The sequence below is a fragment of the Ipomoea nil genome, unplaced genomic scaffold, assembly GCF_001879475.1.
Source record: "Ipomoea nil cultivar Tokyo-kokei standard unplaced genomic scaffold, Asagao_1.1 scaffold0100, whole genome shotgun sequence".
Lineage (NCBI taxonomy): Eukaryota > Viridiplantae > Streptophyta > Magnoliopsida > Solanales > Convolvulaceae > Ipomoea > Ipomoea nil.
In genome coordinates, this window is record NW_017616528.1 from 370,001 (window position 1) to 385,126 (window position 15,126).

At 38.2% G+C, this 15,126-nt stretch overlaps 2 protein-coding genes across 2 annotated transcripts; one reads left to right on the plus strand and one right to left on the minus strand.

Moving 5' to 3' along the window:
• The first annotated feature begins 9,069 nt into the window (after positions 1-9,069).
• Positions 9,070-13,581, plus strand: LOC109181409 (pheophorbide a oxygenase, chloroplastic). Its single transcript, XM_019331199.1, has 7 exons — positions 9,070-9,629; positions 9,729-9,964; positions 10,534-10,660; positions 11,107-11,243; positions 11,492-11,651; positions 12,554-12,832; positions 13,074-13,581. Exons 1-7 carry the CDS (start codon positions 9,207-9,209, stop codon positions 13,329-13,331), a joined length of 1,620 nt encoding a protein of 539 aa, XP_019186744.1. The 5' UTR covers positions 9,070-9,206; the 3' UTR covers positions 13,332-13,581.
• Positions 13,582-13,644: 63 nt separating this feature from the next.
• LOC109181489 (zinc finger protein ZAT5-like) lies at positions 13,645-15,013 on the minus strand. The gene is made up of 2 exons (XM_019331321.1): positions 13,797-15,013; positions 13,645-13,741 (listed from the first exon to the last, which is right to left on the minus strand). The coding sequence occupies exon 1, from the start codon at positions 14,793-14,795 to the stop codon at positions 13,800-13,802; it is 996 nt and encodes a 331-aa protein (XP_019186866.1). The 5' UTR covers positions 14,796-15,013; the 3' UTR covers positions 13,645-13,741; positions 13,797-13,799.
• Between the last annotated feature and the right edge of the window lie 113 nt (positions 15,014-15,126).

The following is a 15,126-nucleotide window of genomic DNA, read 5'->3' on the forward strand; positions in this document are numbered from 1 at the left end:
CACGGTGCATGATATGTGGTGGATCTCATGAGGCGGAAAATTGCTTTATCGTGGATCCCAATTACAAGTATCAAGGGCGAGCTCAAGAGTTGCCGTACGAAGAGTTTCAACAAGATTGTCAATCACTTGACCAAATAATTGAGATGAAGTCCAAAGAGACCAAGGTAATGCAATTGTGCTCGAAATATCTGGAGTTACAAGATCACATGAAGGCTCAACTTGATCGCATGAATGCTCGACTCGATCACATGATGGCTCGACAGCAAGATTTGACAATTCAAGAGCCACTTCAAGATTCATTTAATGGAGAGGTTCTAGAAGAGTTGCTCTTGCCAAATGAAGGTCATGAAGTTGAGAGAAATAAAAAGGATGATGAGGATCTTAGAAAGGAAGATGAAGAAATATTTGATAAAGGCATTGAGATGGAGACACCAAGCTGGGAGGAAAATGTAGAGTTGCAAGGTAATGATGGCAAGGAACATATAGAGAGTTGCCCATTAGATGAGGAAGTTCTTAATGGAGCACATGATTTGAATGAGGATGTCTCACCAATGGATAACACTTCTCTTGGAGAGAACTTCAGAGAAATTTTGAATTTGGGAGGCATTGGAGTTCTTAAGGATAATGGCACACATTTGCCTATCTATATATCCAATGATTCCCAATACTTGTTGGTTCATGTGAATGATCCGAGACTCTCATTACTTGTTGAACAAGAGAGTGTTGAAAAAGAAAGAAAAGAGAATGGAGGCATAATTCTTGATTCGGGCAAATGTGGTTCCTTACATGATGACGTGAAGGGTTCGAGCTTAAGAGAGTTTATAAATGGACACCACTTGAAGAAATACTTGGAAGAGAAAGTTGATGGAAAGAAGGGGATTTTTCTTCTCCAATCACCTGATGGCTAGAGAGGTAACGTCGAGCTAACGACGTTAAATTTAGCGCTTCATGGGAGGCACCCCATGTTATCTTTTATTACTTTCCCTATTTATTTATTGCTTTCTAGTTTCGTCTTATTTAGTTTTATTATTTTCTAGTTCGTGATTATTTTATTGCTTTTTAGTTTTCTCTTTTCTCTTGTTCTCCTTTTCTTTTATTTTGCATCAGGGATGATGCAAAGTTTTAAGTGTGAGGGGGAGGAATCATTAATTTGGGGATATTTCTAAAATTTTTAAAATTTTTGCTTTTGCTTGGATGACTCATATGCTATTTTTGGTGAATAAGCTACTTGTCTTAGCATGCAGTTACAATTATTCTCTCTTGTTGGTTTGTGGTTTGTTTTAGTGGTGCTTGCTGCATCTCAATTTGTGATGGATGATTTGAGGTGTAACACATATTTGATCTATTCTCTTGCCAATAGCTTTGTTAACCACTTAATAATTGGATTAGTTCTTGATCTTGTGTTTTGCATTGCTAGTGAAGGCTTATGTGAGATTCCGGTCATGGGTGTTTTGCTAGAACTTGCCTCATTACTCCCTAAGTGATGTCTAAGTTTTGCATGTTTTGAAGTGATTTAGGCCATTTTTGTTTAGCCATAGCCTTTAAACCTGCCCCTATATATATTTTTATCCTTCGTATCCCCATTGTGCCTTTTGTTTGTTCAAATAAGTGCTAAGCACTTATCCCCTCTTTGTGATTGTTTTTCTTTGATTTACCCCATTATTATAACCCTTAGCCCGTGGCCAAATATTTCCCTTCCACCCTTGAGAGAATGAAACTTTTATCTTCATCTTTACCGTAAGAAGAGTTTTATGGAGTTGTGCTACGAAAAAAAGCAGCTAGTGTTACAAATGTTCAAGTGTGGAGGTCATGAAAGTTTGGATTAAAATTATCTTGCTATATCCAAAAGAAGTCCAAAGACAAAGAAAAGAATGAGAAAAAAAAAAAAAAAGAAAGAGATTGAAAGTTTTTGAGTTTGGATCCCCACTTTACCAAAGAGTTGCTAAGTTCTTAAAAGAAATTTGCTCCTTGGAATTATGATTATCTCATCTCTTCCAAATTTTGAAAAGTTTAGATAAATTGTGACATTCTCTCTTTTTGATTAATTTTTCCATACCACTTCTTTGTTAGCCATCACCCGTAGCCCCATTACAAGCTAAATAAAGTCCTATTTGATCTTAGCATGCATTCTTAGATTTGATCTAGGGGAGTATGAAAGGCAAGCCTAAGGGATCTCATTCATGAACCGTATCTTGCATAATCTCAACTGAGTATTTGTGCACATTTGATCCTCACATGCTTTAAATTCTTGGTGCTTGGTTATTGGCTTGGAAATGGGTCTCTTATGTGCCAAACTAATTTGATTTAGTTAGTTTTGTAGCAAGTGGGTTGGTGGTTTGAAAGGTTGTGCAAGAGAGAGCATGAGTAATTTGTATGTTTTGACTTATGATTTTATTCCTTAGTTTTGCTTGAGGACAAGCAAAAGCTTAAGTGTGAGGGGGTGATGTTATCACATCTGTGCTTGTTTTTATGGTTATTTTGAATCATCCAGTAACTAAGTTCTTTAATTTTGCTTATTTAATACATGTTTTCCTTGCTATTATCATTTAATTATGGTTCGCACTTATTTTGAATATTTTACAGTGTTTGTTAGTGTTTTTGAACCATTTTAGGTCAAAGATATGACCAAGGGGAGTTCAAGGATGAGTTTGGAGCAATTTTGGATGAGTTCGGGGCCCAGTGGACTCGACGCGTCGAGTCAAGGGCTCGACACGTCGAAATTTTCCAGTAGCTAATTAATTCGCGCACAGGAAGTCTCGACGCGTCGAGAAAATTCTCGACGCGTCGAATATGCGTCTGTTTCTGGGATAAAAAATAGACGCCTAAAGTGGCGCGGATAAAAAAACAGACGCCTAAAGTGGCGCAGCTGGGCAAAATTCAATACAAGCGCGAGATTTCTTTTCCTAATATCAATTGCGCGGACTTCAAGGCTCATATCTCCATATTAAAAGTTAGCAATTCAAGGAATCTTCCAAATTCTAAATATCATTAAAGACGACAATTTCTTTATTTAAATATAGGAATTAGAATTTGAGTCCAATTTGGTACAAGATTTCTATTTCATCTCAACTTTGTACCCACTATAAAATCCCTCATTCCTCAACCCTAAGGACAAAGACGGGGACTGAGAGAATTCAGAGATTCTTGGAGACAAGAAGGAGAGAAATCAAGAGCCACAAGTTGTCTTGGAAAGCAAGAAGAAGACTAGGGAGATTTGGGAAAATCGGCTGGTTAATTCTTGTACTCTTTTGATGATTTGTAATTCTTTATTTATATTTGCTATGTATAATTTAGTCATGCTTGGCTAAATTCTTTAGAGATTCTTGGGTAAAAGTGTTTATGAACCTATGTGCCTGAGCTCTCAGTTTCTTTAATATATTATTATTTGGGTTTAATACTTGTGTTGCAATCGTGATAATATTGTTTGATGCTAGTAATTAATGGCCATAGTTACTAGCTTCATAGCCATGTTTGTGTCACCAATGGGAGTTGGGGCATAAATTAGGGCACACACGATTGCACCTAATGGTTGGTCCTTGGGAAAGGGGAACTTATTAGGGGAAGTTTATTCTAGATTGTTGCCAATCGGGAGATGGTAGTAATTAGGAATAATTGAATGCTGATCTTTTGATCTTATTGGGTGTTTAAGCCATGGGAGTGGAAATTCACTAGGAATAGAGATTACGGGAGTAATTCGATTCCACTTTGCATTCCCACACAAATCTTAATTCCAAACTAAATATTGCAAACGATAATTGGCACTAGGTGATTAAATACTTGAATCACATGAATCTCATCTTCTCTCTAATTGTTTTCAAAATCCTGAACCTCTGTTTTATTTTATTTATTTTATGCCAATCAATCATCTAAGTAATTGTTAGGATTAGCTCTAATGAATAAGTTAGTAACTAGTGCTTGATACAACCACTTCCCTGTGGATCGATAACTCGTACTCCGAGAATTATTTGTTTGCAAATATACTACGCATCAATCGCCTGCTACGACACCTCTCCTGGCTCAACCGGCGGTCAACTTCACTTCTCCTCTAGCACGATCGGCGTTCAATCTGGCGATGCACTGGCCGTCCACACGCTTAAAGATTGTTGCGCTGACTGCATGCGGCTGTGAAGGTTCTATTGCGTCCTTTTTTACCATTATCGGCGTCATCAAACGTTTGCTGTCAACACGACTTGTTTTTGCCGCGGTAGTTTCGCGGCGGAGGTGGTGGTTTCGCTCCTCGACAGTGATCTCCGGCCGAGGATATAGATTGGGTCGATCTTGTTGGGGAAAATTGCAACGTCAACGAGCGATCTGGAAGCCTTTTAAGAAGCACGGACAATATTGGTGTATGGTTGAAAGAAAATCTGTGCCATGTTACAATAACACTACCTTAAAAGCGTTATTTGCCCGGTAACGGTGTAGTTAGAACCCTGGCACGCTTTCGACAGGCTACATAGATCTACTACAGATAGCTTGCACTAGCAATCACGTAGGCGAACCCTTACTATTGCTTAGACTTTACTATGCAGACACCAAAGGGCAAAAGAAAGAAAGAAATATTTCTTGCCTTTAGACAAGGTTTCCTTACTTGTTTATATAGTGTGTAGGAAGGTGAAGACACCTTTTGTCCCAACCACACAATAGCTACAAGCAAGGGAAGTGGTAATGATAAAAAGTCATTTAGCCACATCATGTACACAAATGACGGAAGTCATTTGTTGACTCCCAAAAAATTAAGGTTGTAGTTTGAATGGATTATATCCAACAATCCCCCACACATTCAAAGTAGAGGCTAGAAGAAGGTAATGTCTGAACAATACAAATGAGTTGATCTTAATGTCAGTGTTTGAGAACTTGAACTGACATGTAGTAACACTGACTAATTTTCTTCCCGGGAGTGATGTGAATCTTGAACTCACCGGTTAGATAAATTTTGAACTCGAATGCACACACCAACTCAAAAAGCAGGTTCTACAAAAGTCAAACTCTTTGACTTCTTATGAACACCCTTAGTATTAAAGAATGTTAGTCTGTCTCAAAAATAGACTTCTGCCCTATCAAAGTCTATCACAACATAGACTTTTAACTCTGACAAGTCTTACCGCATTACAGATTTTTATGTCTTATCAAGTCTATCTCAATTTAGACTTTTAACTCTATTAAGTCTATCTTAGTATAGACTACCATTAAAGCTTATAGAGTAGTTAAAGACATAAATCAGTTGTAAGTCTTTTCTTTCTATCAGAGGCACTGTTATTTGCAACGCAAACGACAGTTTGTGAATCACAATGTGGTGAAGGTGTTGGACACCCCCACAACTGCACGGTTATCACCATGTTTTTTAGCCACTCAGCTTCTTGGGATAACCCCATTATCTTTCATAAGAGGCGGTTAGCCCTTTTCTACTCAAGTTACGGATCTCTTTAGGTCTACCTCAACATAGACCACCTCAATTGAGTATAAGTCACCAAGAGCACTTTGTACTCATGTCATTATGCGGTGAATTCATTAGGTTTGTCTCAACAAAACCACCCTTTCTCAAAGAGTTATGAATTCATTAAGAGTTGTAGCTCAACCTCACAAGTACACACACTGTTGGAATGACCAACTACTGTACTATTTTGTAACTCTTTTCATGGCTTCGTTTGACCACAGAAGTGGGATCCACCACGAATTCATTACCACTTGGACTTTCAGTCCTTCCAATGAGTCAGCGACTAATCCTCATAATTAGCCCTCAAGTAAGTTGATTCTCTTGACCAAACTTACATGTACTTTGATGAGTACTTCGTTTACTCAAATATAATCTCTTGAGATTTTTATGTTTAACATGAAACATCCTCTTTCATCATTATTCTCAATAGCATAAAGAAACTTTTGATGAAAATATAAGGAGTTTATTACCCCCACAATGCAACACTTACAAATAATTTTGTCAAATGTATTTGATCTCTTACCCAGATTGATCTTTGGTGCCCAACATTAGCTCCTTTGTAGACTGAGTTTTGCCGACTTGCTTTGTGGAGCATTATAGAAGCTTCGCACTCTGCCTGATACATGCTCAACAATTGAATATATTTCAACAAACTTGGTTATCTCAATTGATCACAATTACCCTTTAACTAGGAATTATAGGTATTTCAATATGACTCAATCAAGAGTTTAAATACTATATATACAAATACTCATTGTTAGTAAGCCATAGAAATAATGTTGTCCACATGCTACATCAAGTTGAACAACATAATTACAAATTTCACATAATATTCTTATAAGAAATTAATCTCATACACAAGGAATATGTTCGAGCTCACATTTATTTGGAAATATCTCTCAACAATGAGACTTCAGAGTTGTCACTTGCACAATTTTCCATTCCCTTGAGGAAATCAAAACTCATATAAAGCATTCATAGGATGCAGATCAATATTACTATTGCAGTACTTCAACAATTTCTATTGCAAGGCTTTGATTGATTAACAACATATGAAAGTCAACCTCATTTCAGGTGAAGATCAAGTGGCGCTCTAACTAGCCTGCATGATCAATGCCCTACTTCTTAAGTACTCCCAGGTCGAGTGGTGAAACCGAAGTTTACTTAAAAACCATCTTCCTAGACAGAGTGTTTAAGAATGATGACTTTTTCATGTTCTCACTAAATTACAATTGAAGCCTATGATATCTGTTCTTATTTTTATACAAATAATTTTAGTAAAAAGTTTGAGCAATATCTATGCACGAATTATTTCAATCAACGTCATTAGTATTCAAAATACTAAAGAAATAAGTACTACTGAGTAATCAAAATCTAGACAGCTCAACTAGAATTCAGTACTAAGACAATCATACTTCATGCAAACCCTTAGAACTAAAGCAAATATAGTTACTCAAAAATAACTACTTATTTAAAGAGACTCAATACTCATCTTGCTCTGTCAGATTGACTTTTGCTAGTTTTGCCATTGTGATGGTAGCACTGGTGTGCTCGGTGTCCTTGCTTTTTGCATGTAAAACTCCTTCCTTTGAACTTCTTGATTTTTCTACTCCTTTTGTTGTAGACAGTTCTGACACTTTGATTTTCAGTTTCATTGGAACCGTACTTTTCTGACAGTGATTCCTAAATGACTTTTGCCGAGTCTTGTTTGACATAGATGTCGAACAAATCGTCATTCATTTGTGACAGAAGGTATCCTCTGGCTGCCGCATTGTCATTTCTAAACTGCATCAGAGTTACACCCGATTCTTGACCCGGAATATAGTCTATTTCAGGACTGCTTTCTCTCGATTCTTCACCAGGAGTGTAATCAGATTCATGGTTAGCTTTTGTAGCACCAAAGAGAGAGAACACTGTTGGAGTAGGTTCATGTGCAACTAAACCAACTTTAATTGTTCAAAGAGAATAAGCATTCTTTGAGCGCACCTACTGTAATTTTTCCCATCAAGCGCGGTGATTTTTGATAGATCCGGTATGACAGAAGCTGTCATAATGCTAAAAGTTGACTGTTGCACAGATAACGCTTTTAACTGTTGGGGAAAATTGCAACGTCAACGAGCGATCTGGAAGCCTTTTAAGAAGCACGGACAATATTGGTGTATGGTTGAAAGAAAATCTGTGTCGTGTTACAATAACACTACCTTAAAAGCGTTATTTGCCCGGTAACGGTGCAGTTAGAACCCTGACAAGCTTTTGATAGGTTACACAGACCTACTACGGATAGCTTGCACTAGCAATCACATAGGCGAACCCTTACTATTGCTCAGACTTTACTATGCAGACACCAAAGGGCGAAAGAAAGAAAGAAATATTTCTTGCCTTTAGACAAGGTTTCCTTGCTTGTTTATATAGTGTGTAGGAAGGTGAAGACACCTTTTGTCCCAACCACACAATAGCTACAAGCAAGGGAAGTGGTAATGACAAAAAGTCATTTAGCCACATCATGTACACAAATGACGGAAGTCATTTATTGACTCCCCAAAAATTAAGGTTGTAGTTTGAATGGATTATATCCAACAGATCTTAATTAAGGGAAGGCGAGTGGAACGAATCAGACATCTCCGAGATTGCAACCGATTTCGCCACTAGTTTCTTCGAAGAAATGATAGTGCTTTTGGACAACCAAGCAGTTCTGTACACCCTCCTAGACAAAGTGAAGGTGACACCACATCCATCGTTGCTATCAATTGTTTTTCGCCATGATATCTCAAATTCAAGATCCCCATAAAACACTTATGATTTTCATAATCGAAATCGCATAAAATTCATTCCTACCAACTTCTCAATTCACCGAGGATGGTTAGAGCATCATGGCTGATAACGTGTTGTAAGAATATTCAGAATAGATAGAAAGTAGGGAGGAAAGCCAATTTTCTTCTCATTCATCCTTAGAATTCTTATACAAAGGCATCACCAAATAAAAGGTAATAACAATACATATAAAAGGTAGTAACCTATCAATTACAACTACTACAATATATATAATAATGTCCATAATAATAATATTTATAACAATAGTCAAATAGATCCCTGAACTTTTAATCAAAAAGTCAATTACGTCTTTAAACTTTCAAATGTTACAATTAAATGCATAAACATACTATTTTGGAGCATTGAATCCAGAAATCGGTGGCCTGCCATTGCGAGTCACGAGAGTTCCAGCAAACTTCCGACCAAACTCTGGCGACCGTTCACCTTCTCCGCCAAAGAGAAAGGCGATAAATTATCAAGACAATCATACCTCAATTTAATTTTTTTTTTTTTTTGTTTTGTTTTTGTAATTGACTGTTTCAAATTAAGAAGATGAATAAATTGTTCCAATTAAAAATCAAAATGATAAATTTGTAATTACTAAATCAACTATCTAATTAACATGATGGTGTTGTCCAAGTTTCCACTATAATCTTTGATGTTACTTGTCACCGCTCTAACTGCGGTAAGTTCCAGAGGGGAGACGTAACAGATGGCAGCCCAGAGGCGTTCCCACTTCACACACAGAATCCGTCTGCACTGTGTGTGGACCAGCGAAAGAGCACACAGATCAACTTCTGCATCGCTGTTCAACACTTCAACTTTCTACCTTGCACGCAAAGCCTTCTTTCACTTCCATTCCACACTCCATCACCGCTTCGCCGAATGAATTGAATTCTGCATAATAATAATAATAATCCCTCCTCTCACCGCTTTCCTTCCAATCTGTATTCCCATTCCCATGGCTTCTTCGCTCTCCCCCACTCTCCACACTCTCTCAGTTCTCTCTCCCCTTCGCTCCTCGCTCTCTCCGCACCCCAGTAACGCGTTGTGTTTCCGAGGGAGAAGGAGGAGGAGGAGCGCTGTGACCCCTCTTCGCGTGGCGGCGCCGCCCACCACCCCGCCTCAGGCATCCGAGGACCCAATTTTGGGATCGAATGAAAGGGATGATGAACTTGTGAGCCAGATGGGCGAAGATGGTTCATCGTCTAAGTTCAATTGGCGGGACCATTGGTACCCGGTTTCCCTAGTGGAAGATCTCGACCCGGCTCTGCCCACCCCTTTTCAGCTCCTTAACCGCGAGATCGTTCTCTGGTTCGATAAATCCACCTCCCAGTGGGTCGCCATGGACGACAAATGCCCCCACCGCCTCGCTCCTTTATCTGTAATTTTACTGCCCATTCCCAATTTTTGTTTTCCATAACTTATTCTGAAAATTTTATTTAACTTTTTGCTGATTTGCCTAACCTATGTATTATGGTAGGAAGGGAGATTAGACGAAAACGGGCATTTGCAGTGCTCGTACCATGGGTGGTCGTTTGATGGGTGTGGGTCTTGTACGAGGATCCCGCAGGCTGCCTCGGAGGGACCGGAGGCGCGTGCCGTTAAGTCGCCCAGGGCATGCGCCACCAAGCTTCCGGCTATGGTGTCTCAGGGACTTCTCTTTGTCTGGCCTGACGAGAATGGGTGGGAGCGAGCTGCTGCCACCAAGCCCCCCATGTATGTTTGCTTGCTTTATTTGTGTTAGATTTATTTATTAACAAAATTATTCCACACCGTTATTATATTGGGTGAGTCTCTTGTGAAACCGTCTCGTTAGAATGGAAATGTAATACTTATCATACTAATTATCCCTTACTAATCAAGGAGTGTAATACTTTTAAATCAAAATTTAATATTTAGGGATTGAACAGTTATGAAAAAAAAGGTGTGATACTAATCATAGATAAATTGGTTGATTGTTATTTATGAGAGAAAGTGTAATACTTATGAGGAAAAATGTGATACTTTTGATGAAAATGTAATATTTTGAAATCAGAATGTAATATTGGAGGCTGAAAGTTACTTATTAGGAAATTGTACGGAGTAATACTTATGATAGAAAACATAATAATTATGCAACACTTGATCCATGAGACAGTCTCATACAAGATTTTGCCCATTATAGTAATTAGTGGACAGACTATTCATGATGTGGCTATACACTTCTTTGTAGTTTCTTAATGACTTTGCCTGAGTTTTTTTTTTTTTTTTTTTTTTTTATAATTATTTTTTGATTTGGTTACTAGGTTACCTGAAGAATTTGATAAGCCTGAGTTTGCAACAGTGACGATCCAGCGTGATCTGTATTATGGGTATGATACTTTGATGGAGAATGTGTCAGACCCTTCTCACATTGATTTTGCACATCACAAGGTATGATAAGCGTCAAATAGAAAATAGTAGTCATATGGATACAGATTCTGGTTCAGTGAGACATAATAGATATAAAATCCAAGAATACATATGTAGCTTAAGTTATACTTTAAAAAATAATGGCATGCCTGCTCAAGCTCAACATAGAATGTTCGTGTTGTTTTAGTTGGTATTAATAAACATAAAGAAACTTCTAGTATGACATTTCAAATGAAGTTTTGCTGGCCCGTAAAAAAGAATTATGGCTTTGTAAACTTCTAGTGTGGCATTTCAAATTTCGCGGTTTTGTAAACTTCTGTTTTTTCAGTTTTTCATTTCTCCAATTTTCTATTTTTTAAAGAAAAATGACTCATTTCTCCAGTTACTAAACGCATTATAGGAACTCTTTGTTTTCCCTATAATCTGCATAAGTATTCATGGTTTCTCCAACTCTCTGAAATTTACAGGTTACTGGTAGGAGAGATAGAGCCAAGCCGTTGCCATTCAAAATGGAGTCTTCAGGACCTTGGGGTTATGCTGGTGCAAATAGTGATAACCCTAAAATTAGTGCCAAGTTTATTGCTCCTTGCTATGCGATGAATAAGTAAGTTTTATCGTTGTGTAAGCAGATGAGCTCCCGTCATTATCTGTTTCTTTCCTTTGTTTTTAGTATTTCTTTAGTGAATTTTACTTATAACTTTGGGTTGACGGGTTGAGTTTTAACGTATAGTTCTAATTGTATGTGCCATCAAAATTCTGTTAAGATTTTTGTGTTTACCAAGTCATTCCGTTATGTATGTGTGCGTGTGTGTCTTAAACTCCTAATACGGGTGATTTCCTCGTCTTTTTCAGAATAGAGATTGACACAAAGCTTCCAGTTCTTGGAGATCAAAAATGGGTAATTTGGATTTGCTCCTTCAATGTACCCATGGCACCGGGGAAGACCCGCTCAATTGTCTGTAGTGCTCGGAACTTCTTCCAGCTCACAATGCCAGGGCCTGCCTGGTGGCAGGTATATTGGGCTTACTTCTATTGTGATTCCATAGCTTTCGTGGTATTGGATGAATATATTGAGAAACATTCTGTTCATACTAGGAGTGAGCATAATTACCGGAAAACGACAAAACCTATAACTGATAGCTGAATTGACTGAAAATTTTGGTTTTCGGTTGGCTGTCAGTTACTAGTTTTTTTAAAAAATATTGATATTGATTATTAGTCGGTTATGGACGTTCAAAAACCGTGGTCACCGAATAACCGATAAAATATATACTATATATAGGTTATTTAGAGTAGCATAATTGGTTTAATTTGAATTTGAATATTTGAAATGGAATGTTTTAGATGGGTTATGACCTTTGGTTTTTTGGTGACCGACATAACCGATCGAAAACCGAACTATATTTTTGGTCGGTTATGAAGATTTAAAAATAGCTATTGGTTATTCGGTTTTCGGTCAGTCAAACTGACTTTAACCGATCGATGCTCATCCCTAGTTCAGACAGCCATATCAACTTCCTAAAGTAACTTTCTGTCGTCTAAAATGAAAAGAATTACATTATCCTGGATTGTTGATGCTTGGATGAATAAAAATTTCTCAAAAAGTATCACAGATGACTCTGCAGAGCCTTTTTTGCGACATTCAATAAGATTTTATGATAAGAACTAAGTAAGAAGAAATGTGGATAGCTAAAAGTGTCCTTTTATTAAGGATATTTCCGTATCTCAGATTTCTTTTTTTCTTCTTTTTAGTTTTATCTGAACTTTTAGAATTTCTTTGCTGCTTTTGACATACATAGGGAGAACAGATGCCCGCTTTTTCCCATAGGCCATAGCATCACCAAACCAGAAATTGCGGGTTTTATGTACATACTGAAGCTGAATGACGTGTATTTTTCTTATTGCTGACGACAGGTATTTCCGAGATGGCAAGAGCATTGGACTTCAAATAAGGTGTACGATGGAGATATGATTGTGCTTCAAGGTCAAGAAAAGATCTTCCTTTCAAAGTCGAGGGAGTCCTCTGCAGATATTAATAAAGAGTATACAAAACTCACGTTCACGCCTACACAAGCTGACCGCTTTGTCTTGGCGTTTCGGAATTGGCTTAGGCGACATGGAAATGGTCAGCCAGAGTGGTTCGGTAGCGTTGAGCAACTACCGTTGCCATCTACCGTCTTGTCCAAACGTCAGGTATCAATATATGGTGGCATACACCAACTTTTCCTCTTGCCAAATCCAATCGCTTTTGTAGATCAAATTATACCGATTTACTTCATCTAAACATAAGAACTGCCAAACCATAAACCGTCCAAATTAGGTTCTCGTGTTAGATAGTGGACAATATTTGCGGTTGTTACCTTAGTTTTGCAGTTGTTGCATTTTACGTGTCTTATAGTTTAAGAACCATTCCAACTTTGTTTGTGTGTTACAGATGCTGGACAGATATGAGCAGCATACACTGAAATGCTCGTCTTGTAAAAGCGCATATAAAACATTTGAGACATTGCAAAAGTTTTTGATTGGTGTGGTCGTTTGCTGTTCTGCAACAGCCGGAATCCCTTCTGACATCAGATACCGAATTATTTTGGGCGCCCTGGCGATTGTAAGTGCTGGCTTGGCATACACCTTATTTGAACTCCAGAAAAATTTTGTTTTCGTTGATTATGTACATGCTGAAATCGAAGATTAAATAGTCAAAGAAATTCGACTGGAATAGGATTTAGAACTGTAGCAGCATATATAAGTTGAGTAGCTTCCACGTGTAAAACACGCATATATAGTATGTATATGTTACAGATTTAGATTTTACACACGTATATATACATGATCATTAAATTACCATTACAAAACATTAGAATCATAGTCACATTGCTTCACATGATGTTTGTATAGTTTGATTACAAGTAATACACTATGCTACTGTCATGCCCATTGCTTCACATGGACTTGTTTGTATTAGGTAGCCCTTAGCACAGGCCAACTATGTACTTACATTCTCATATTTTATCGAAAATTCTAAGGTACAACAAAAAAATGCATCCCGGTTGTAAAGCTGTTTTAGTTGTACTCGGTGCGAATCGCGTACATAGATACTTATGTTTAGTAATAAGCTGTTTTAGTTGTACTTGGTGTGAATCGCGAACATAGATACTTATGTTTAGTAATGACAATCCACCATAGCCGAGGTGGAGAAAGCAGAGCTTTGTTGCTTGTCTGAGAATTCAAACATGGTGGTATCTTCGTCATCAGCTTCATCGTCATCTGGAGCAGGTAAGTTAAGATCAAGTGTGAAAACAGGTTTAGGCTTCTCTTGATCATCATCATCCATGGGAGCCTTCATTGTAATAGTGGTGTTGATGTGTAGTGGCCTGTGTCTTCTCATGTGGCCACCCAAGGCTTGGCCCGAAAAGAACAGCGACCCGCAAATCAAACACTCGTGAATCTTAGTCTTGTTCGATTTCTCGTGTGTTTTGTCTTGAATTTCTTGGTGGTGGTGGTGGTGATCGAGCGGTGTGGATTTTTTGTGATCCTCCGGTATGAGTTTGGGCTTACTGTGACTTGCTCTATGGCCACCAAGAGCTTGAAATGACCGGAATTTCCGATTGCATGTCTTGCACTCGTAAACACTTGTGGTGGTGGTGGCGGCTGCGGTGGAAGTCACCGTGTCAGAGGATTTCTGGCAACTAATTCTCTCTGCCTTAACATCATTACCTGCATCTTGCTTAGGACAACCACTTCTTGCCAAGAGAATCAGGCAGTGCGCCATGTTCTCGTCTTCTTGGGTTGCCATGGACATCTGACTACAAGAACTTTCCGGAGAGTGAACAAGCGACAAATAACAACCACCACCACCATCCCCGGAAGGGCAAGAATCAACGGCTACCCCAACCGGGGGCGATGCCCGGGGACGTTTAGTACGCCGCCCTTTGCACAGAAACATCTGATTGGAAAAATCTTGAAACTCAGCCTTCATCTTTCTTGTTGTTTTGGCAAAAGCAGTGGCACTAATTATTATAAACAAGTAGTAGAAAGGCAGAGCAGAAAGAAAGAAAAAGCAAGTTTCAGAAACTGTGTATGGGGACAACAATTTGGTTGCAATGCAAGTAATTAAGGCACTGCAGAACAAGTTGCAGGAACTCATCACTTTTGACATACCATGAATTTAGACAAGCCATCATGCATTTAATTACAACTTATTAGGTTCTTTAAATATCTTCAAGGTAAGCTAGTTTAGCATGGTCAAGCAGCCCTATTCAATTTGTTCATTGAATCTCACCTCACTATTAGGATTTAGGGGCTACAAGTGGAACCAACATAGTGTTATCATCATACAAAACAAATGATTTATGTAAAACAATATATAACATTCAAGCTCAACCAAGCTTAGCTCACTGATTCAATAAGCAGTATTTGGGAGAAGGGAGAAGATATAACGTTCAATCAATAACCAATAACGATTGTACTGAATACTGACAACACTTGTT